The 23,070-nt window shown below is 43.7% G+C and overlaps 1 protein-coding gene across 4 annotated transcripts; it reads left to right on the top strand.

The window, feature by feature from the left end:
- Positions 1-8,048: 8,048 nt before the first annotated feature.
- Positions 8,049-12,590, top strand: C13H4orf36 (chromosome 13 C4orf36 homolog). Of its 4 annotated transcripts, none has more exons than XM_090343254.1 (5): positions 8,049-8,194; positions 8,674-8,986; positions 10,543-10,697; positions 10,951-11,422; positions 12,429-12,590. In XM_090343254.1, exons 2-4 carry the CDS (start codon positions 8,922-8,924, stop codon positions 11,082-11,084), a joined length of 354 nt encoding a protein of 117 aa, XP_090199380.1. In that variant the 5' UTR covers positions 8,049-8,194; positions 8,674-8,921; the 3' UTR covers positions 11,085-11,422; positions 12,429-12,590. The 4 variants fall into 4 exon arrangements, with proteins under 4 accessions (XP_090199380.1, XP_090199383.1, XP_090199381.1 ...); XM_090343257.1 differs by having other exon boundaries at positions 10,951-11,191; XM_090343255.1 differs by having other exon boundaries at positions 8,866-8,986.
- The last annotated feature ends 10,480 nt before the right edge of the window (positions 12,591-23,070 follow it).

A 23,070-nucleotide genomic window follows, 5' to 3' on the forward strand; every position in this document is an offset into this window, starting at 1 on the left:
GCCTAGCATGCACAAAGCCCTGGGTTTGATTCCTCTCTACCACATACACACACAAAAAGCAGGAAGTGGTGCTGAGGCTCAAGTGGTAGAGCTCTAGCCTTGAGAAAGCCCAAGGACAGTGCTCAGCCCTGAGTTCAAGCCCCAGGACTGGCAAAAAAAAAAAAAATCCCAGCCTTCTGAGTAGCTAGGATTTCAGGTGTGAGCAACCAGTGCACAGCTATTGTTCAGTTTTGTTTCCATTCCCTCTCTCTCTGATGCACGTGTGCGTGTGTGCGAGCGAGCGTGTCAGTTTGAATTTAGAGTGTGAGTGCAGTCCCTGAGCTTTTTTTGCTCAAGGCTAGAGCTTTTCCACTTAGGGCCTCAGTACCACTTCCAGTTTCTTGGTGGTTAACTGGAAGAAAGAGTCTCACAGACCTTCCAGCCTGGTCTGGCTTTGAACCTGAATCCTCAGATTTCAGCCTCCCGAATAGCTAGGATTACAGGTATGTGCTTATTGTTATTAACACTTTCGTATTAATCTCAAGTATAAACGTGCATATTATCTTTTATGTAAAACATTCCCTTCCACATTTAGTGATACATTAAATATTATCTAATACCATGTAACCATTATCCCAAAAGATGTGGCTAAAACAATGGTCATATTGTCTTCTATTTTCTGAGAGCCTGAGTCCTGGAGCTGCTGTGAGAAATATAAAATCTAATATCTCCCCACAATGTAATAGTACTTTCACAACACAAACATAATCCAAAGTCTTAAAAGAATGGCCTTTAGAATAGTGCAAGTAGCTGCAGTTTATACAATGGGCTGAAGAACAGCCAACAGGATGTGCAGTTTGAGTTGGTTCGAGTCAGTGAAACTGTATACCTTATGAACCTGAATAAGAGGAGGAAATTCCAGGGATAAAACAATAAAATATGGCCAGAAACAAGACATGCAGTCAACTGCCTGTTTAACCAAGTGGAAATTCAATAAACCCCTAGCTGAGCCCCTAGCTGAGTCTTACCTAATGTGATTATAATCAATCATTACTCTGTAACTATGCTTCTGCTTCTGTAACCTGCTTCAGCCACCCATAAATATCCCCCTCTCCCCAGCCTAGGTGCGCAAGTCTCCTAGGAGACCTTGTTGCCCCGAGTACTCGTGTTCCTGAATAAACCTCTTGCTGATTGCATCCGACTGCGTGGTCTCGCTGTTCCTTGGGAAGGGGGCTCCGTCTGGAAGACATCCCGCTGAATCGGGAGTCTAACATTTGGAGGCCCCAGCGAGATAGGAGACCCCCACCCAGGGACCACCGACCCACCTTCGGGAGGTAAGCTGGCCAGCAAATTTCTGTTGTCTTTTGTATGTCTTGTCTTATGTTAAGAGTATTTCTGGAATCTGTGACTCGGCCGCCGTGTCAATCTGTATTTCTGGAATCTGTGGTTCGGCCGTCTGTATCTGGCGGACCCGTGGAGGAGCTGACGAGCTCGTACTCCCGACCGCAACCCCTGGGAGACGTCCCTGGGGCATCTGGGGTCAGATTTCTGACCCGTCTGGTTTCCCCTTTTGGGGCTTCGCCTCAGTCTGAGGACTCTTCAGTCCAGCTGATAAGGGAAACGTCTGGGTTTCTTCCGAACACCAGTTTACTTTCGGTTTTGGAAAGAAGCTGTATTGTGAGGTTTTTTTTGTCTGTTGTGTATTTTTGTTCCTTGTGTTAATTGTGACGGGACTGAAACTGACTATTAATATGGGACAGTCTGTGACTGCTGCCATGTATGCCATCAAAGTTTGGGGTACTTAAAGGTCTCTGCTTCTGTCTTGTTTTGTGAGGTGTTTTTTTGTTGTCTGGTTTTGTTTTCAAAATTGGTACCAGTCTTAAATATGGATCCTTGCAATTTTTGTGTGAATTTTTGGGCAGTTGTAACAAGCCCTAGAAAAATAAATCACTACTAAGTTGCCTTGTAAAAAGTTTTGTTCTGAACCTGGTTCTCACCTGCAAGAGTAAAATTGGCAAAGCTCTCTTGACACAAACTTCCGGAAAATGAACGGCCGATATTAATTTTGCGCGCTTTAAGATCTTTGAGTATGAGTGTGTGTGAATGAGTGAGTGAACATGTTCAAGGTTAAATTATCAGCATGCTGTATAAAACAATGGATAAATTTATACTTGAAATAAAAAAAGGCAATTGGGTAAATCTAAGTCTAAACTTTAAGAAAATTATTAGGTTAAAATGTTTTACAATGTCTCAAAGGGTTATTGCATTGCTTTAAAGAGAAACTGGTAAAAAGTATTTTTCTAAAGTAAAAAAAGTATTTTCTAAATGAAATTTGCATTAATAATTTGATATTGAAATGCACAGAGCTGTTTACATTGTAAACATTGTGTCCTGTTTAGCCCAGAGGTATTAGGGAATTTGGAATCTATTCCCTTAAGTTGAAATTTGGAGATAAATATTAGGAATTAAAATGTAAATTTATTAATTTCAGAGACCTTACCTATTTTTCAAAACTGTCTAGGTAATCAAATGCTAAGAGAAAGGATGGGAAAACTTAGGATAGTCCTATGTGACCATCTTGGGGGGTGAGAGGTGGACTGGCAAAGGTGCAGCCTTGGGTAAGCTGGAGTGAAGGCTGTTCACTTAACTTGGTCAGGTGAACTGAGATCCACATCTTTGCTCTTTTTCTTTGCAGACTGACATTGAAAATCTGATGGTAAAATCTGGGTAATATGATTAGTATTTTAAAAGGAATAAATATTTAAAAATTTATCTCTGTATAATTCGGGTTCATGCTACTGCATTGCAATTGAATGCATTCGAGAAAAAGAAAGAAACTAAGTCCAGATTTAGACTTTTGGTGCACTGATGATGTTTACAGTTCTTGCATTGAGGAAACTGTTGCTGGAGTGTTGAAACCTGGAAACAAAGGGAGTTCCTGGGCCCTTAAAGATTTTTCAAATGCACATAAAGGCTAAAGTGTTAATTGTTTAAGCAAATATCAGTAAAAATTTTAAAGAACATTGGATCTGAACAAAGTTTGAAATTGAAATTATCCTAAATGTTTGTTTAAACAAGAAAAATCAGGACTACCAAAATGGTTGCTTAATTGCTATTTCAGCTTATTCTTGCAAGTTACTCTATAGCAATCTGCAGCAGGTCCATGGAGAAGGACAGCAGATCCTCATTCAGATGTAAATTTGGCCCTCACCAAGTTCCAGGTAAAATCATGCTTAGAGACTATTTCTGAGTTGACCACCTTGTTGCTTCTAATTGGAGTAAAGTGGCCTTTGTAGGACTCACTGATCTGAAAGCCGCAGTTTTGAGCCAGCCCGGGCAAGGCAAAGTCCCTGTGAGACTGTGGTGTCTAATCTGTCAGAGTGCTATTGAGAGTTGCTTTGGAGCTCCAAGTGGCAGAGTGCTAGCTCTGAGCTGAAAAGCTGGGGGACAGCACTCAAGCACCAGGCCCAGGACTCAGTGGCAGAGTGCAAGCCTTGAGCTGCAGAGGCACTCAGGCCCTGTGTTTGGGACTTAAAAGTGGCAGGGTGCTAGCCTTGAGCTGGAGAGCTGAGAGACAGCACCCAGACCCTGAGTTCAAGTCCAGCAACCAACAAAGTGAAATGCCAATGGGACATTTATTCCTGTGTGAAGAGACACTACTGGGACAATGAAGCATCCAAATGCAGTAAGCCACAGCTTGGATGGCAGAGGTGGTGTCAGATCCTAGAGTCATTTGTGCTTGGCCATTCAAAATTAATCAGAGCCGGGAGGTCATAGAATAGTTTGTAAGCATGCCTTACTAATGCCCATGCCTTTCATACCTGGGCAGGAACTTGTCAATCATCTGTAATAGAGAATGGTTTAAAATCCTAACTGAGTAAAGTTTGATTTGACACCAGCCACAAATTCAGGGTGGATGTGACGCTTACGTCCCTATTATCTGTTTAGATCTGGCAACTGAAGCATAGAGTGCAGGGATTAAGTTCCCCAGAAAATCAGGAAAATGCCTTTACAAATGGGTGCTAAGTAAGCTACACTGTTGTAGCCAAAGAAAAAGTTTGTGCAGTTATTAAATGCTTTACATGACCTCCAATTTGGAGTAGAATATATGTAATCTTGACAGCCTCTTGGTAAAATAGGCTAAGTTTTCAGGGTCCCTGGCTAGGTATAGAGACAACGCCCCTGAGTCAGCCTGAAGAAGTTATAGAAGATGGATCGTCGCCCATCAGTCCTCTTTAGATAAAGGGACCAAAAAGTTGTTTCTTAAAAATTAAGACAGCATAAGTTAGAGGCATGAAAAAATAATAGTAACAAATGTGCAAGAGTGGAGACTGCACTTGTGGGGAACGGCTACAGTTTCGAGTCTTCTGTGCCTGTCTAGAAAGTGCTAAGCCTTGTTCAATCTGGTTACTAAAAGTTGCCACCCTGGTATTACTTTGGATTCTCAATCCTATACTGTCTTAAAAACCAACGGGTGCCAGCCTGCAAAAATAAGTGTACTCGGGTAAAGCAACTAGAAAAGCATTGGGAGAATTCACCAGAGTCAGGCCTTAGGTTAAGCTTCTTTAGAAATTTTGCAGGTGACCCAGCAGGAGGTGTGACATTCCATTGGAGCTGCTGTGCTGCCGGATTCAACCACCACCTCACAGTTGTTTCCTGAGAGGACTGGAATTAAACTCTTGGTGATGAGACCCGACCTGATTTGACAGACCACCCCCTTCAGGATGCTGAGCTCACCTGGTTCACGGATGGCAGTAGCCTTCTGGAAAATGGAGAGCGGAAGGCAGAGGCAGCTGTTACCACTGAGACTGAGGTAATTTGGGCTGAAGGACTACCCCCTGGAACATCGGCCCAGAAAGCGGAACTTATTGCCCTAACCAAGGCCCTCCAAATGGCTGAAGGTAAGAGACTCAACATTTACACGGATAGCCGATATGCATTTGCTACAGCTCACATACATGGAGAAATTTATAAAAGAAGGGGCTTACTGACTTCAGAGGGAAAGGACATTAAGAACAAAGCCGAAATTATAGCCCTATTGACTGCATTATTCTTACCCAAAAGACTGAGCATCATGCATTGTCCGGGACACCAAAAGGGGGAATCCATGAAAGCCAGAGGCAACCGCCTAGCAGACAAAGCGGCCCGGGAAGCTGCACTCCAGGACAAGAAAACTCCACAAGTGCAAGCTCTCTCAATAATAGAGAAGCCTCACCGTAGTCTTCCCCCACTCCCATACACTCCAGAGGATATTAAGTGTCTTAAAAAAATGGGGGCGGCCTATGACTCCAAACAAGGACGATGGACTTTTAATAAAAAAACAGTTTGGCCCAAAAAGTGGACTTTTAAATTCATTCTGGATCTCCACACTCTAACTCACTTAAGTAAAAATAAAATAAAGACTCTTATAGAGCGGCAGAAAAACCTCGGCCACTTCTTAGGAAAGGAGGAGGCTTTGCAACAAGTGACTGCCCAGTGCCCAGCGTGTGCTAGAGTAAATGCAGGACAGACTAAAACTGGTTTAATCAATCCCCCTGGTTTACAACTCTGTTATCCACTATAGCAGGACCACTCATTATACTCATTCTAATTCTCACCTTGGGTCCCTGTAACTGTAGTACAAGCCTTAGTGCTCACTCAACAGTATCAACAACTTAAGAAAAGAGAGACCACACTCATTGAATGAAGGATTTCATTCGACCCATAAGAAAATGGGGGATGTGAGAAATATAAAATCTAATATCTCCCCACAATGTAATAGTACTTTCACAACACAAACATAATCCAAAGTCTTAAAAGAATGGCCTTTAGAATAGTGCAAGTAGCTGCAGTTTATACAATGGGCTGAAGAACAGCCAACAGGATGTGCAGTTTGAGTTGGTTCGAGTCAGTGAAACTGTATACCTTATGAACCTGAATAAGAGGAGGAAATTCCAGGGATAAAACAATAAAATATGGCCAGAAACAAGACATGCAGTCAACTGCCTGTTTAACCAAGTGGAAATTCAATAAACCCCTAGCTGAGCCCCTAGCTGAGTCTTACCTAATGTGATTATAATCAATCATTACTCTGTAACTATGCTTCTGCTTCTGTAACCTGCTTCAGCCACCCATAAATATCCCCCTCTCCCCAGCCTAGGTGCGCAAGTCTCCTAGGAGACCTTGTTGCCCCGAGTACTCGTGTTCCTGAATAAACCTCTTGCTGATTGCATCCGACTGCGTGGTCTCGCTGTTCCTTGGGAAGGGGGCTCCGTCTGGAAGACATCCCGCTGAATCGGGAGTCTAACACTGCTTAATTAACTAGTTCTGGTTTAAGACTTTCAATTAAGCTATCAGATGGAACTGTGATTATCTGAAGGGCTGACTGAGCCCTAAAGGATCTGCTTCCAAGATAGCTCATTTATGTTTGTGCAAAGTGAGACACAGTGGAAATACAATGATCAAGGTCTTCATATGTACACAGGAAATGGTTCCCACTGAGAGAAATCATGAATTGTGTCAATGCAGCCCTAAACTTGATTTCTCTAGCCTGGAAAGGAAAACAAACCACTTCCCCTCTAATTTTGACACTCCCCTACTTTGTCCTGGTTGTGTCATCACATAGCTTCTCTTTTTCATCCCTCAAATAAAATAAAGACAATGTACCCAGTTGCATTTTTCCAATACAGAGGATTGAACCTAGGGCTACATACATGCTAGGCTAAAACACTACTGTGTACATCTCCAGAACTAAAAGCACTTTCAACCTTTTGGATCCACTGTATGAACTGTATGTCACATCGCAGCGAATCACACACACACACGGGTAAATGTAAATGTGACAGAAGCCTGAGTCTATCAGCCAACTGTATTTTACACTTGTATGCTACATTTATTTCCCACTTTATGAGAATTAGAAAAAATTCCGGGGCTGGGGGTTTGGCCTAGTTTGTGCTTGCAGAAAAGACCTGGGTTCCATTCCTGGGTACCACATACATAGAAAAAGCCAGAAGTAGCTGAGTGTAGTGGCTTACGCCTGTAATCCTAGCTACTCAGGAGGCTGAGATCTGAGGATGGAGGTTCAAAGCCAGGCCCAGTACCTACAAAGCAGTGAGACTCTTATCTCCAATTAACCACTAGAAAACCGGAAGTAGGGCTATGACTCAAGGGTTGGGTGGTCTGGTCACATGACTGACCCCCCCCCCCCTCGCCAAAAGCCAGCAGTTGTGGTTTAAGTAGTAGAGTTCTAGCATTGAGAAGACCCAAGGATAATGCTCAGGTCGAGATCAAGACCCAGGACTAGGGAAAAAAATAAAAATAAAAATCCGGCCCCAATCGACTTCATTGGTCTCACAATCCAAATCAAAGACGCCCTTGTTTTGTTTGGTATTTTTCCTCTGCTGATACCAGGACTTGAACTCAGGACCTGGGCGATGTCCCATCCCTGAGTTTTTTTCACTCAAGGCTCTCTGTCTACAAAGCTATCACGACTACTTGAGCCACAGCTCAGTGGATAACCGAAGGGTGTCGGAGCCGCTCCTGCCCTCCCCAGAACTCAGGGTAACAGGTGGCAGCCAGGGGCGCACAGCGAACCTCACCATCAGGCCCTAGTCACGCACCTCAAATAAAGGCGTGATCTTCAATCTTCATAACCCCCCAAGGAGAGCACTGTCCTTCCTGCAGAGAGGAAGAAATCGAGGCTGCGGACAGCCAGAGCCCAGCGAAGTCCACCCCCCCCCACCCCGGCCTGCTCTCAAACCCCTCACACGGAGACACCGGGAGGCCGTTTCTGCCCTTCCCAACTTGGTCACACTGAGTCACGCAGCGCACCGACTTTCTCCAAATCCGTGCATGGAGCCACACGCCCTGATCCTGCGGCTCCTGACAGGGTCGCCCATGAGGTCACAGGCGGCCCCGAGCTCCCGCCCGTGAACCGCCCGGCCTGCTCGACCGTGGGAACCTAAGCCGGCCCTGCCGGGTGACGCGCCGGTTTCTCAGGGCCGCGCCCGTGGGCGGCCGCGCGCACGGCCACAACAAAGCCCTTTATTGAGGCGGCGGCGTGACGCGCGTCGAGGGCGGGGCCCGCGCGGCCCGCGGCCACCGCGCTGAACTGGAGAGGGGCGCGTGGCCGCGGCGGGTCCGCGGCGTGTGCGCGGCCATGAGCTCCTAGCGCGCGCGCGCGCGCCCCGCGCTCGGTCTGTGGGGACCGCGACCCACCGACATCCCTGGAGCCCGGGTACCGAGGCGGCCGCGCGCCCGGGGAGGCAGGAGGGAGGAGTAGGGCGCGGCCGGGGCGTGGGAAGCTGCAGGGCCTGGTCGCCTCTCCACGCCTAGGCTCGGGGCCTGCGGGCTGCGACCTCGGCTGGGAACCGGTTCCCGCTCCTCCCGGGACGGGATGGGACGGGACGCGGCGCGGGGCTACGGAGGGAGGCCCACCCCGGTCTCGGGGTGCAGGGCCGGACGCGGTGCGGGGGAGCCCGCCGGCCAGCTTCGGACTTGGGGATGTGGGAGGGCAGGTACGGGGAGGCTCCGGCCCCGCCCCGCCGCCGAGCCCCGCTCCCCGGCCGCGGCCCAGCGTGGATGCGCTCTGGCCAGGCTGGGTCGGCGCTGGTTTGGCTGGTTCGGGCACCGTGCGGACGCCTGGAGCAGATGCCGATGCTGTCAACCGAAACCTTGCCTCCGGATGACACATCTTGCCTGGCATTTTCTCCTTAGATGGTGACAAGACTGTTCAAAATGAGTGCATGGAAATTCAGCGCCCCCAGTTCTTCATCCAGAGGCTCAAGTTCAAGGAGCCTTTATTAAGGGCAGTCAGACGTTCCTAAATGCTTTCTCTGGACCTTTTACTATTTGGCTACAAAACAGTGAAGCGAAAGCCATTAATTAGGTATATTGCAATCTTCTCAGGAGAGTAAAACTACATCAGACACCCATGTAAGGAAATTGGACTGTGATAATTCACCATGGCTTATGGCTTACCGCGAAAGAACACAGTGAAAACCATTCTGCGTGGCAGCTGTTACAAAGTGTAAGTATGCTGTAATGCCTGGAGCAAGCCTGGAGTGAGAAACGTTTTACTTCAAAGAGTACTGGACACCCATAGACAGAGAGATGATTGAAAGACAAACAGAGACGACAGACACAGACAAGACAGATATTTGCCAGTCCTGGGGCTTGAACTCTAGGCCTGGGTGCTGTGCTTGAGCTTTTCACCTCAAGGGTAGCATTCTACCACATTGAGCCACAGTGCTCTTTCCGGTTTTCTGGAGGATAATTGGAGCTGAGTCTCACGAACTTTTGTTCCCCAGGCTGGGTTAGAACTACAATTCTCAGATCCTGACTAGCTAGGATTACAGGTATGAGCCCCTGGCACCAGTCCCTAAAATGTATCTTAACAGAGCACGTAAGTAGCCAGCACAGACAGTCTATCTGCTTTGGCAGGGTAACATAGACTTGAAATCACAAAAACGTAGGCTCCCAGCTTGGTCCTGCCCTGGCTCCCTCTACAGGCCTTGTCTGGGCCATGAAAGACTTCCACATCTGTAAAATGGTATAACCACTCCAGTCTGTTTGGTGCAGATTGCCAGTGTAGTGTGTGTCAAGTCCTTGTTTTCAGCCTGGAGTGTAGAAAATATATAATGACTGTGTCATTGTTACCACACAGTCTCACTCCATGGCCTTACTGTAGTGTGCATGTGTGTGCGCATGCATGTGTACTTGCTTCCTCCCTTACTTTACTTCTTTTTTTTTTTTTTTTCTGCTAGTACTGGGTTTGAATTCAGGGCATTATGTACTTGGCTATTTTACTCAAGTTTGGCACTACCACTTGAGCCACACCTCTACTTCTGCCTCAGAAAAGAAAAATAAAATACAAACAAAACAAAACAAAAAACACCACACTGATCCATTGGTGACAAGTCTCATGGACTTTCCTGCCCTGTCTGGCTTCGAACTGTGATCCTGAAACCTTTCCTCTTGAGTAGCTAAGGTTACAGTTGTGAGCCATTGTCTGTCTGATGGTTCTTCTCCTTCTTTCTTCTCCTTTCTTCTGTTGTAGGGCATGAACTAAGGGTATGGGCATTGTCTCTGAGCTTTTTCACTCAAGGCTAGTGTCACAGCACCACTTCTGGTTTTCCTTCCCTCCCTCTCTCCTTCCTCCTTCCCTTTCCTTCCTTCCTTCCTTCCTTCCTTCCTTCCTTCCTTCCTTCCTTCCTTCTTTCCTTCCTTCACCAGTCCTGGGGTTTGAACTCAGAGCCTGGCCACTGTCCTTGGACACTTTTTGCTCAGGGCTAGCACTCTGCCACTTGAGCCACAGCACCACTTCTGGCTTTTTCTGAGTTCTCAGCACCAAGGAATTGAACCCAGGGCTTCATGCATGCTAGACAAGTGCTCTACCAGTAGGCTATGCTCCTGGGCCAATAGAAAATTTGTAGAGTTACAAGTCTGGAAAATTCTGAATACCTCCTTGTAACCAAAAATGTCTAGTGATAACTAGACCTGGGAATTAACAAGTCATTGTCTGTATTTCACACAGGATATGCGAAATAAACATTTATTGAATGAATTTATGACATTTTGCCCCAGACAGGAACCTTGGGATCTTGCACTGCTTACACATACCTGGTATAATAACCTAGCCCAAATCCAATTGCCTTTCTTGGAAGAGATTACATATGGTTGTTCTGTGCAACTCACAAAAAGTAAAAGCATGAAGGAAAGCATGCTCCCTTCAGCGGAAGGTAAGTTCCTCATGATCTGCTTTAGCAAACTGTAAAGTGTATTTGGCAATCGTATATTACCAAAGAAATATTTAGATATGCTATCTCCTATCTTTGATTTTTTTTAATGCCTTCTGGATTTGTAGCCTGGTATCTTGTTCCTTGCATTTTGTTGTATTATATTTTTTACTACATTATGCCTTGTATGATATTTTGACTCAGTTATGTCATGTGAAAATACCAGTTGGATAGCTTCATGTGTTTTGTTTTTTAGCTATCAAACTTGAAAGAGACTTTGAAATGAAGCGCTTAGCTAAACTTAAAAGTCAAGAGAAAACAAATGAGGAAATTGGGTTTTCCCTAAGGGAAGGGAAAGCTAGTTTGAGAAGACCTCTTCAGCCCAAGTGAGAACGTCCTGGCCATCAAGTCTGTGCTGTTTCCTACATCCAAAGGGAAGGAAGGTGGCTGACTCCCGGGTTGTATAAAGTTCGGCGCTCACACTGGAGTGACTGCTGGTAGGTGAACCAGTGCTTCTAGACGTGGGCTAGTTGACAGCTCTGACGTTTGTATCGCAAATGACAGCACTGTAATAGATTGAAAGACATCCGGAGTAGAGTCATCCATGCTCTTAATTTTGATTTTTATGATACTGTCCTAAGAGGAGAGAAGATTTTTTTCAGAGCAATATTTTGAAGAAACGTTTTGAATTTGCATCCTTGAAATTCCATGGAGATATCAAAAAGAAGGTGAGAGAGAAATTCTCTTAAAAAGAATAAACTACTGGGTGCTAGTGGCTCATGCCTGTAATCCTAGCTATTCAGCAAGCTGAGATCTGAGGATGGCAGTTTGAAGCTAGTATAGGCAAAAAAGTCCATGAGACTTTATCTCTAATAAAACACTCAAAAAACCCAGAAGTGCTCAAGTAGAGCACTTGCCTTGGGCACAAAGAGGCTCCGGGACTGTGCTCAGGCCCTGAATTCAAACCCCAGGACTGGCAAAAAAGAAAAAAAGAATGGTAGATTTCATTTAGTTACTCTCCAGTTTCTAGTGTCATATCATTTCTTATTGTCAGGTTGTATTGTGTGTGTGTGTGTGTGTGTGTGTGTGTGTGTGTGTGTGTGTGTGTGTATGTGAGAGGGGCGGGGGAGGGAGGGAAGGGAGAGAGAGAGAGAGAGAGGTGGTGGGGCTTGAACTGAATTCCTAGGCACTATTCCTAGCTTTTTTCCCCTTTCTTTTGCCAGCATTCTACCACTTGTGCCACAGTTCCACTTCTGTCCTCTTGCTCATTAATTGAGAGAAGCATGTCATGGGCTTCCCTGCTCAGGCTGGCTTTGAATTGTAGCTGTCATAGCTTAGCCTCCTGGGAGCGAGGATAAGCACAAGCTGCTGGTACCTGACTTCCGTGGGACTGTAAACTAGCAAGTTGCTGGGCTCTGGTGGCTCATGTCTGCCATCCTCAAGAGGCTGAGGTCTGAGGATTGCACTTCGAAGCCACCCCAGGCATGAAAGTTTGTGAGTCTTACCTCCAATTAACCATCAAAAAGCCAAAAGAAGAGCTGTGGTTCAAGTGGTAGAGTTCTAGCCTGGAGCAAAAAAAAAAAAGCACAGGTACAATGCCTAAGCCCTGAGTTCAAGCAGTAGTACTGGCACAAAAACAAAACAAAAAACCTAGCAAGGAAAATTTACTGTTATTGTTTTCCTAAAACGTTGCCAGTCTTTTTCTATCTGCCTAATTTCATGTTTTCTCCCCAGAATGACCCTGGATTATATGGAATACACATACATACATACAAAGAAGGTCTCATGAGGAAAACTCTTATCTGCACAGAGTGGTTGGGAATTAACTAGAACTGAGATTGAATGTGCCAATTTTTCTAGCATTTGAATCCAATAAAGTATAATCTGTTAATGTTACATTTAAGCACAGTTTAATGTTTTCTTGGATGATTACATAGGCATTTTGCCATCTTTTCATTTTATAGCCTCATAGTGAAAGGCAATATTTAATAAATGCTAGGCTAGCATGCCTAGCATGTGTGAAGCCTTGGATTTGGTTACCAATACCACATATGAATGAAAGGAAGGAAAAAATAAAGGAAGAAAAGAAAGAAGAAAAAGAAAAAATAGCAAAAAAAAAAATAGGAACACAGATTTTAAATCTGCTTGCTTATTTTCCGATACCAATTCTGCTGCTTGCAGTGATGTAACCTCCCGTAAGTGACCTTAAGTTGGAGTTTAAATTTTTTTAAGCATAAGGTGGTAACAATAGTGGCACCTAAATTACAACATTGTTGTAACAGCTGGACACCAGTGGCTGACACCTGTAATTCTAGCTGCTTAGGATGTTCAAATCTGAGGATCCCTGTTCAAAGCCTGTCTGAGCATGGAAGGCTATGAGACTGTTCATTGGAGATAAGAGAAAACCCGAAGTGGTGCTGTGGCTCAAGTGGCAGAGCAGTAACCTTGAGCTGAAGAGCTCAGGGACAGCATCTAGTCCCCGAGTTCAAGCCCTACAACCAGTGCAGGGGTAGGGCTGAGATTGAATGAAAGCTGCTTGGCTTGGCACACAGTGAGATTGTTTTCTCACCTTTGTTTTGGTATCTCCATCAGAATTCAAAGTGAGTGTGCATCACTACTCTGTACCAGTATGGTCTGGGTATAAAGGATATAGCTGGGAATGTAGCTTAAGTGGCAGAGAGTTTACCTAGCATGCATGAAGCCCTGGGTTCGATTGCTCAGTACTACATAAACAGAAAAAGGCAGAAGTGGTGCTGTGACTCAAGTGGTAAAGTGCTAGCCTTGAGCAAAAGAAGCTCAGGAATAGTGCCCAGGCTCTGAGATCAAACCCCAGTACAGGCAAAAAAAAAAAAAAAAAAGTTTCACTCTGTTGATCTTGTGAAGACAAGAAATCTTTTTATCTATCATGGGGCTTGAGCTCTGGGCCTGGGTGCTTTTCCTGAGCTCTTCAGCTCAAGGCTAGCACTCTACCACTTTAAGCCACAACACCACTTCCAGTTTTCTGGTAGTTAATTAGAGATAAGAGTCTCATGAACTTTCATGCCTGGGCTGGCTTTGAACCATGATCCTCAGACTTTAGCCCCCAGAGTAGCTACAATTACAGGCATGAGCTACCAGTGCCTGGTGTCCCTGAGCTTTTTTTGCTCAACTTCTTGTAGCACAATAGCATTATTTCTGGCTTTTGTTTGTTTGTTTTTTCTGTTCATGTGGACCTGAGAAATCAAATTCAGGCCTTCATGCATGCTAGGCAAGCACTCTACCACTAAGCTACATTCCCAGCCCAGCATGGAGAATTTACATGCAAAAGTGCTATGTGCTGTATCACCCAAAACCCAGAAGTCAGTTTCCTCTCAGCAACCACAAGGGAACCTAAGCATTTCACACTTGCTCTTCATCAGAGGCAGCAAGTTACATTCCATCCTCCTTTAGAACGTCTGTGAAAGTGAAGAAAACATCATTTTTTTCTCAAAAATATTCCAGAATACAATATGGTAATATCCTTTAAGAAAAAGTGGAATTTTATTCCATGGTTGATGCTTATGTTTGGTTTGTTATAAATATGTTCATTTCCATTTTGAGATAATGTCCATTTTATATTACCTTTGAAAGCTAATAAAATTATCCACAAAAATATTAGAAACCCCTGGGAAAAAAAAGAAAAAGTGGAATTTTAGACAGCTGTAGTTCTTATTTCCCCAAGAAAAAAAACCTGCCTTTTTACAGCTTTAAAACCCACCTTGCCTGTTCATGCTTAAAATCCTAGCTACATAGAAGGTTGAGATCTGAGGATCTGACAGCCTACTCAGGAACGTCTGTGAGAGTCTTATCTCCAATTAAACACGCACACACACACACACACACACACACACACAACAAAACCCCACCCCCCAAAACCTCAAAAGACAAGAACAACAAAAACAAAAAAACCTCCCCAAATCCAGAAAGAAGTAGAGCTATGGCTCAAGTGATGAAGCACTAGCCTTGAACTAAAAGTTCAGCTACAGTGACTGGGCACTGAGTTCAAGGACCAGCATTCCTCCCTCCCCCTCAAAAAAGGATCCCTTTAATAGTTATTTAGATGCCTATTAGTTTAGGGGCTTGGATTCAGGACCTTGGGTGCTCACTTTTTCCACTCAAGGCTGGCTCTCTGCTGTTTGAGCCAGACCTCGCTTCTGGCATTTTGGAGGTTAATTGGAAGTAAGAGTCTCTCAGACTTTTCTGCCTAGGCTTTCTTTGATCCATGGTTCTCAAATCTCAACTTCTGAAATACTGTTTGCAGCCTCTTTCTTTATTCTCTTTCTTTCTTTCTCTTTGTCTCTCCCTGCCTCTGTCTCTCTTTCTCTCTTTCTCCCTTTCTTTCTTTCTTTCTTTCTTTCTTTCTTTCTTTCTTTCTTTCTTTCTTTCTTTCTTTCTTTCTTTCTTTCTTTCTTTCTTTCTTTCTTTCTTTGCCAGTCTTGGGGCTTGAACTCAGGGCCTGAGCACTGTCCTTAGGCTTTCTCAAGGCTAGAGCTCTACCATTTCAGCCACAGTACCACTTCCGGCTTTTTCTATGCATGTGATACTGAGTACTCGAACCCTGGCCTTCATGCATTCTAGGCAAGCACTCTACCATTACACCAAATAACCACCCCCCTTTTTCTTCGCCTCTGGTTTATTCTCTGTTGTCACTGTTTTTGACCTCTTTACCTTCAGTCATGTATATAAGCTTACTGATTCAAGGATGGGAAGGGGAATCCCAGAAATGATGGGACAAAGGATGAACCAATGTAACAGTGACACTCACTAGACAACTATGTTGGAAATGAACTTTATGACTTGGAGTGAAAGGGGGAGTGGGAGAAAATGGAGGACATGAAACTGTTCAAACAGAAATGTACTGGCCTGGGAAGGTGGCTTAGTGGTTAGAGTGCTTATGTAGCACTCATGAAGCCCTGGGTTCAATTCCTCAGTACATAAAGAGAAAAGGCCAGAAGTGGTGCTGTGGCTCAAGTGGTAGAGTGCTGGCCTTGAGCAAAAGAAGCTCAGGGACAGTGTCCAGGCTGAGTTCATCCCCTAGGACTGGCAAAAAAACACAAAAAACAACAAAAAAATTCCTGCCTTATGTAATTGTAACCCCTCTATATCACTTTTATAATAAAATTTAAATTAAAAAGTGTTCAGGGGGCTGGTTGCCTTGCATGCATGAAGACCCAAGCCCAAGTTTCATTTCTCAGTACCACATACATAGAAAAAGCTGGAAGTGGTGCTGTGGCTGAAGTAGTAGAGTTCTAGCTTTGAGAAAAACCCAAGGACAGTGCTCAGGCCGTCAGGCCTGAGTTCAAGCCCCAAGACTGGCAAAAAAAAAAAAGAAAGAAAAATGTTCAGGATTATGGACCTTACAGTACACTCATCTTGGTGAAGTACAGAATGGCATGATTACTGATGAGCCACTTCAGTAATTCTCAAAACATAAAACACTGGCAAGTTAAAAAAAAAAAAGAAAACTATGGTCAATCCTAAAATGGTATCTACAGGCATACAATTTGCTTTTATCTATAGATCTTGCCAATAAGAAACCCTAACAAACCCTAAACAACTATATGGCCTTGTATTATTTCAGTGAGGTTAATACCCTCCCCCAAAGTCTTGACAAAGAGTAGCCGACATATTTTATTGCTTAACTTTTATCTCCAATTAACCTCTAGAAAATGGGAAGTGGGGCTTGGCTCAAGGGTAAGGTCTTAAGCTGAAGAGCTCAGGGACAGCGCCCAGGCCCCGAGTTCAAGCCCCATGACCCACAAAACAACAACAACAAAAAACCCCAAATCCATGCCTTTTTTATTTTTATTTATTTATTTTTGCCAGTCCTAAGCTTGGGCTTGGGGCCTGAACACTGTCCTTGGGTTTTTTTTCTCAAGGCTAGAGCTCTAGCACTTGAGCTGCAGCACCACTTCTGGCTTTTTTCTATATATGTGACACTGAGGAATCGAACCTACGTCTTCATGCATGCTAGGCAAGCACTCTACTACTAGGCCAAACTCCGGGTCAAGCCCATGCCTTTTATTTATCACAGTGAACACCTTAGGCACTTAGTGCCTGAGACTAGGAAAAAAGATAGGTGGAAAATGTACATGAGGAGTATCAGAGCCCAAAAGAACACTGAGATTAAAATAAATCCCTGTGATAATAGCATTTGAATTTAACTGAAAATTCAAGGAAATGGAGGAAGATTACTGAAACATGTCTATTTGAAGATAGAGGTAATTATAGTTCAGAGTCACACTTGAACTTTTGAATTATCAGAGGGCAGGTTGTGGGTAAGCGGGCTGTTCCTTGTGCCTAAAAGTTGCCTAAAACCTAACACATTCTCTGTCTACTCTCTGATCACCCATCAAGTCTCAAACTAAATGACTTTTTACACACACACACACACACACACACACACACACACACACACACACACATGCCTCCTTGTGTTAAATAAATGCAAGAATTAACAATGAAAAAAAGTTTATTTTGAACTCAGGGCCTGGCGCTGTATCGCACTTTTTCACTCGAGGCTAGAGTTCTACCAATTGAGCCACAGCGCCATTTCCAGCCTTTTCTGTGTATGTGGTATTGAGGAATCAAACTGAGGGCTTCATTCATGCCCAGGCAAGCACTCTACCACCAAGCCACATTGCCAGCCTTTTTTTTAAATTATATTTTATTGTTGGGATATGTATATTGGGGTTATAGTTATATTCATCAGGTCTTTTTTTTTTAATAATGTAGACTGTAGCTATAAACTTTCCTCTTTGACCTACCTTTACTAAACCTTGACTCAACGGTTTGTGTCTTGGGTGCCTGTGGCTCACACCTGAAGCTACTCAGGAGACAGCTGTGAGGATCACCATTCAAACACAGCTAGCCTGGGCACGAAAGTCTGGTTTGGTCATGGGATTTGGACTCTGGGCCTGGGTGTTGTCCCTGAAGTCTTCAGCTCAAGGATACCGCCCAACCCTTGAGCCTTAGCCCCACTTCTGGTTTTCTAGTGATTAATTGCATATGAGTCTCAAGTTCTTTAGTGCCCAGGCTGGCTTTGAACTGCGATTCTCAGATCTCAATCTCCTGAGTAGCTAGGATTACAGGCATGAGCCACCATGCCCGGCAAATCTGTGAGACTTTTTTTTTTTTTTTTTTTTTTGTGGGCCATGGGGCTTGAACGCGGCCTGGAACTGTCCCTGAGCTCTTCAGCTCAAGGTTACCGTCCTACTCCCTTGAGCCAAGCCCCACTTCCCGTTTTCTAGAGGTTAATTGTAGATAAGAGTCTTAGGTCCTTTTGTGTCCGGGCTGGCTCTGAACTTTCATCCTCAGATCTCAGTCTCCTGAATAGCTAGGATTGCAGGCATGAGCCACCGCGCCTGGCTTCGTGATACTCTTATCTGCAATTAACCACCAGAAAACTGGAAGTGGAACTCTGACTCAAAGTGGTAGAGTGCTTTTCCTGAGCTGAAGAGCTCAGGAAAAGTGTCCTGATCCAGAGTCCAAGCCCCATGACCGACCAAAAAAAGTTTGTGTAATTTTTTTTCATTTGTTTCTAGGAATTAAAAAAAAAAATCCTCCTTGGATGGTAGAGTGCCCATAGCATGTAGATGCCCCTGCTTCCTCAGTGCCACATACACAGAAAATGCCAGAAGTGGCATTGTGGCCCAAATGGTAGAGTGCTAGCCATGAGAAAGCCCAAGGACAGTGCTCATGCCCTGAGTTCAAGCAGCCGGACTGGCAAGAAAAAAGAAAAAACAAGAAAAAAGAAAATACTCTTTGGAGAAGGTGTTATGGCTGAAATGGTAGAACACTAGCCTTGAGCACAAAGAGGCTCAGGGACAGCAGCAAAACCCAGAATTCAAGCCTCGGGACTGGCACAAAAAAGAAAAAAGAAAAATCATATATATATATAGGACTAGGGATGGTATGAGAGCTTGAAGGAGATCAAAAAAGCACATTACATATGTGGGAATTATTTTATAAGTTTAAGTTGGAAATGAAAGTGATATGTAGGTCAGCAGATCATTTTTTAGCATGATTATCATTCTTTTAAAATCCAAAATGTGTAGCTGGCATTGAGCAAGTGAGTGGAAGGCTTAGGATCATTAGGGTGTGGGATTGTGTTTGAGTAGGAAGACTATTTTATACAAGTGAGACTCATAAATGTTTTGCTCTTGTAGTGTAGACTTTGAGTCACCTTCCATCAGAAGCCCATGGTAGATGGTTCAATCTCCATGAGTCTCCATATTCATTGTAAATGAGAATATGACTAGTATCTACTTGACAGGATTTGGGAGAGGACAGTGAGTAAGAAGCCTAGGGACCTGTCCCAGGTTCTGGAATACAGGGCTAAATGGTAGTTATCATAGAAAATCACTATCCTTGTTTTAATTTAGAAGGGATAAATTGTCTTAGATTTTGTATAATATGTGTCCTCATGAATGATAGCTTCACTGGGAAGATTACTCTGGGTTGACAGTTAACTTGCAGTGCTTGAATATATGCTTTCCTTTTTTTCTTAATTTTATTGTCAACATGATGTACAGAGGGGTTACAGTTATACACATAAAGTGGTGAGTACATTTCTTGTTGAATATTGTTACTCCCTCATTTTTCTCCCACTTTCTCTTCTCCCTGAGTCTCTTCCTAAGTTATAAAGTTCATTCCTAACATATTATCCTGTATCAATCACTGTTCCATTGGTTCATCCTTTGTCCTTTGTCTTACCATATTGTTGTTTCCCCTTCCCAAATTCAGATAGACGTATATAAAATACACCATATTACAAAATCAAGTACAGTGAAAACAATGGATAAACCATAGGGGAAAATAAAACAAAAGATAAAATAGGGCCTGGGAGTTTGGACTAGTGGTAGAGTGCTTGCCTAGTATGCACAAAGACTGGGGTTCAATTCCTTGGTACCAAATACATAGAAAAGCTGGATAGTGCTGTGGCTCAAGTGGTAGAGCACTAGTCTTGAGAAAATCCAAGGACAGTGCTCAGACCCTGAGTTCAGTCCCCAGGAATGGCAAACAAAAAAAGAAAAGAAAAAACAAATAACTTCACACAGTACATTAAAAACAACCATGAAGGAAAACCTCTTGTTTCCATATCTTAGAGTTCATTTCGCTTATTGTGATTCTATTCTAGGAAAATCCTATACATATACTAATTATTACAAATGAGGGAAGCCATGGAAACTATGTTTCTTGGGGTCTGGCTTATTATGTATGAGTTTTTTCCAACTCTTTCCATTTCCTTATAAATGGGGCAATGTCATTCTTTGGTATGGAAGAATAGAATTCCATTATGTATATACACTATATTTTTCTTGATCCATCCATCTATTGAGGGGCATCTGGGTTGGTTCCATATCTTAGTTAGCTATGATGAACAATGCTGCAGTGAACATGGTTGTGCTGGTAGCTCTAGTATGGTTTCATTTTTGGTCATTTGGATAAATTTCCAGAATTGGGATTGCTGGGTCATAGGGGAACTCTATGATTAGTCTTTTGAGGACCTGCTATACTGCTTTCCAAAGGAGTTGAACAGTTTGCAATCTCACCAACAATGTGGTAAACCATCCCTTTTGGCCATATTGACCCCAGAATCTGTTTCTTGGTAATGGCCATTCTAACTGGAGTGAGGTGGAATCTCAATGTTTTAATTGGCATCTCCTTTTTCCTCCCTTCTTTCCTTTTTTTTTTTTTTTTTTTTTTTTTTTTTGCCAGTTCTAGGCCTTGAACCCAGGGCTTGACACCTGGCCACTGTCCTTGAGCTTTTTCAAGGCTAGTGCTCTACCACTTGAGCCACAGCACCACTCTGGTTTTTTCTGTGCATGTGGTAATGAGGAATCCAACCCAGCATTTCATACATGCAAGACAAGCCCTCTACCACTAGGCCACATTCCTGGCCCTGATTGGCATTTCTTTTGTGGCCAAAGATGTTGACCATTTCTTCATGTGTCTATTGGCCATTCTTATTTCCTCTTTAATTAATTAATTAATTAATTTTGCCAGTCCGGGAACTTGAACTCAGGGCCTGCGCACTGTCCTTGGGCTTTCTCAAGGCTAGCGCTCTGTCACTTGAGCTACAGCACCATTTCCGGCTTTTTCTCTGTATGTGGTACTGAGGAATTGAACCTGGGTCTTCGTGCATGCTAGGCAAGTACTCTACTACTAGGCCAAACTCCCAGCCCCTTATTTCCTATTTATAGGTCTCTCCTTAAGTCATTAGTCCACTTATTAATGGGGTAGTTGTTCCTCTGAGGATTTGTTTCGGAGGGATTTAATTTTTTGAGTTCTAAGTACATTTTAGATATGAGACCTTTGTCTGTTGTATGGCTGGTGAAGATCTCCCAATATGTGGACTTTCTGTTTATCTTGCTAGCTATGTCCTTTGCTATGCAGAAGTTCTGCAGTTTAATGCAATATATGTGACCAACCTTTCTTTGATTTGTTGTGTTTCAGGGTCTTTATTAAGAAAGTTTCCAGCCAGAAGTTGGCATAGTGGTAGAGTGCTTACCTAGCATGCACAAAGCCCTGAGTTTGATTCCTTAGTACCACATATATAGAAAAATGCCCAAGCCAGAAGTGTAGCCCAGTGCTTGCCTAGCATGCACAAAGCCCTGGGTTGTATTCCTCTGTATCACATATACAAAAAAAGCAGGAAGTGGTACTGTGGCTCAAGTGGTAGAGTGCTAGCCTTGAGAAAGCTCAAGGACAGTACTCAAGCCCTGAGTTCAAGCCCCAGATTGGCAAAAATAGAAGACAGGAAGTGAAAAGAAAGTTTCCACCTGTGCCAAGACGCCCTAGTGTTTCTTTTAATCCTTCCTGTAATATTTTCAGGGTATCTGCTTTTACCTTGAGGTCTTTGATCCATTTGGAATTGATTTTGGTGCAGGATAATATGTAAGGCTCTAACTTTAGTTTTCTACAGTTTGTTTTGTTTTGTTGGTCATGGGCCTTGAACTCTGGGCCCAGGCACTGTCCCTGAGCTCTTCAGCTCAAGGCTACTACCCTACCCTCCAGCTACAGCACCACTTCCAGTTTTCTAGTGGTTAATTGGAGATAAGTCTCATGGTCTTCAGTGCCTGGGCTGGCTTTGAACCTCGATCCTCAGATCTCAGCTTCTTCAGTAGCTAGGATTACAGGTGTGAACCACTGCACCCAGCTAGTTTTCTACAGTATTTAACAATTTCTGCACCACCATTTGTTGAAGAGTCTGTCTTTCTTTTTTTTTTTTTGGCCAGTCTTGAGCACTGTCCTTAGGCTCTATTCTTAGCTTTCAAGGCTAGAGCTCTACCACTTGAGCTACAGCACCACTTCTGGCTTTTTTAGGTATGTGATACCAACAAATCGAACCCAGGTCTTTGTGCATGCTAGGCAAGCACTCTACCACTGGGCCAAACTCATGGCCTCTTTTTTTATGTTTTCCTATGTATTTGTTTATTGATTGATTGATCAATTGATTGCCAGTCCTCTATTTGGGCTCAGGGCCTGAGCACTGTCTTTGGGTTTTTCTCAAGTCTAGAGCTCTACCACTTGGGCCAAAGTCCACTTCTGGCTTTTTTCTATGTCTGTGGTACCAAGGAATCCATTCCGGATCTTTGTTTATGCCAAGCCAGCACTCTACCACTGGGCCAAATTCCTGGCCTCCTTTTTATTTTTTTGTCTGTCATGGGGCTTGACTCTGGGCCAGGCACTGTCCCTGAACTCTTCAGCTTAAGGCTAATGCTGTACCACTTTGAGCCACAGAGCCACTTCCTGTTTTCTGGTGGTTAATTGGAGATAAGAGTTTCTCAGACTTTCCTATCTGAGCTGTCTTTGAATCCGGATCCTCAGATCTCAGCCTCCTGAGTAGTTAGGGTTACCAGTGTAAGTCACATGCACCCAGAGAGACTGTCTTTCTAAACATCATGTTTTTTGGCTCCCTTTTGGAAGATTAGGTGACCATGGACCGTGGTTAATTTCTGTGTCTTCAGTTCTATTCCATTGGTCCTCATGCCTGTTCTTGTGTCAGTACCAAGCTGTCTTTATTTATTTATTATTATAGCTTTGTAATAGAGCTTGAAGTTTGGTATTGATATTCCTCCAGTGCTGTTCTTTCTGCTAAGGATTGTGTGTTTTTTTGCTATTTGGGTTCTTTTATTATTCCATATAAATTTTGGATTGCCTCTTCTATTTCTTTAAAGAATGACATTGGGATATTGATTGGTATTGCGTTGAATTTGTAGATAGCCTTTGGCAGGATTGCCATTTTCACGATGTTAATCCTCCCAGTCCAGGAGCATGGGAGGTTTTTCCATTTCCTGCTCTCTGCTTTAATTTCCTTTTCCAAGTTTTTAAAGTTTTCATCATAGAGGTACTT

Source organism: Megascapheus bottae, chromosome 13 (assembly GCF_031878675.1).
Source record: "Megascapheus bottae isolate mThoBot1 chromosome 13, mThoBot2.hap1, whole genome shotgun sequence".
Lineage (NCBI taxonomy): Eukaryota > Metazoa > Chordata > Mammalia > Rodentia > Geomyidae > Megascapheus > Megascapheus bottae.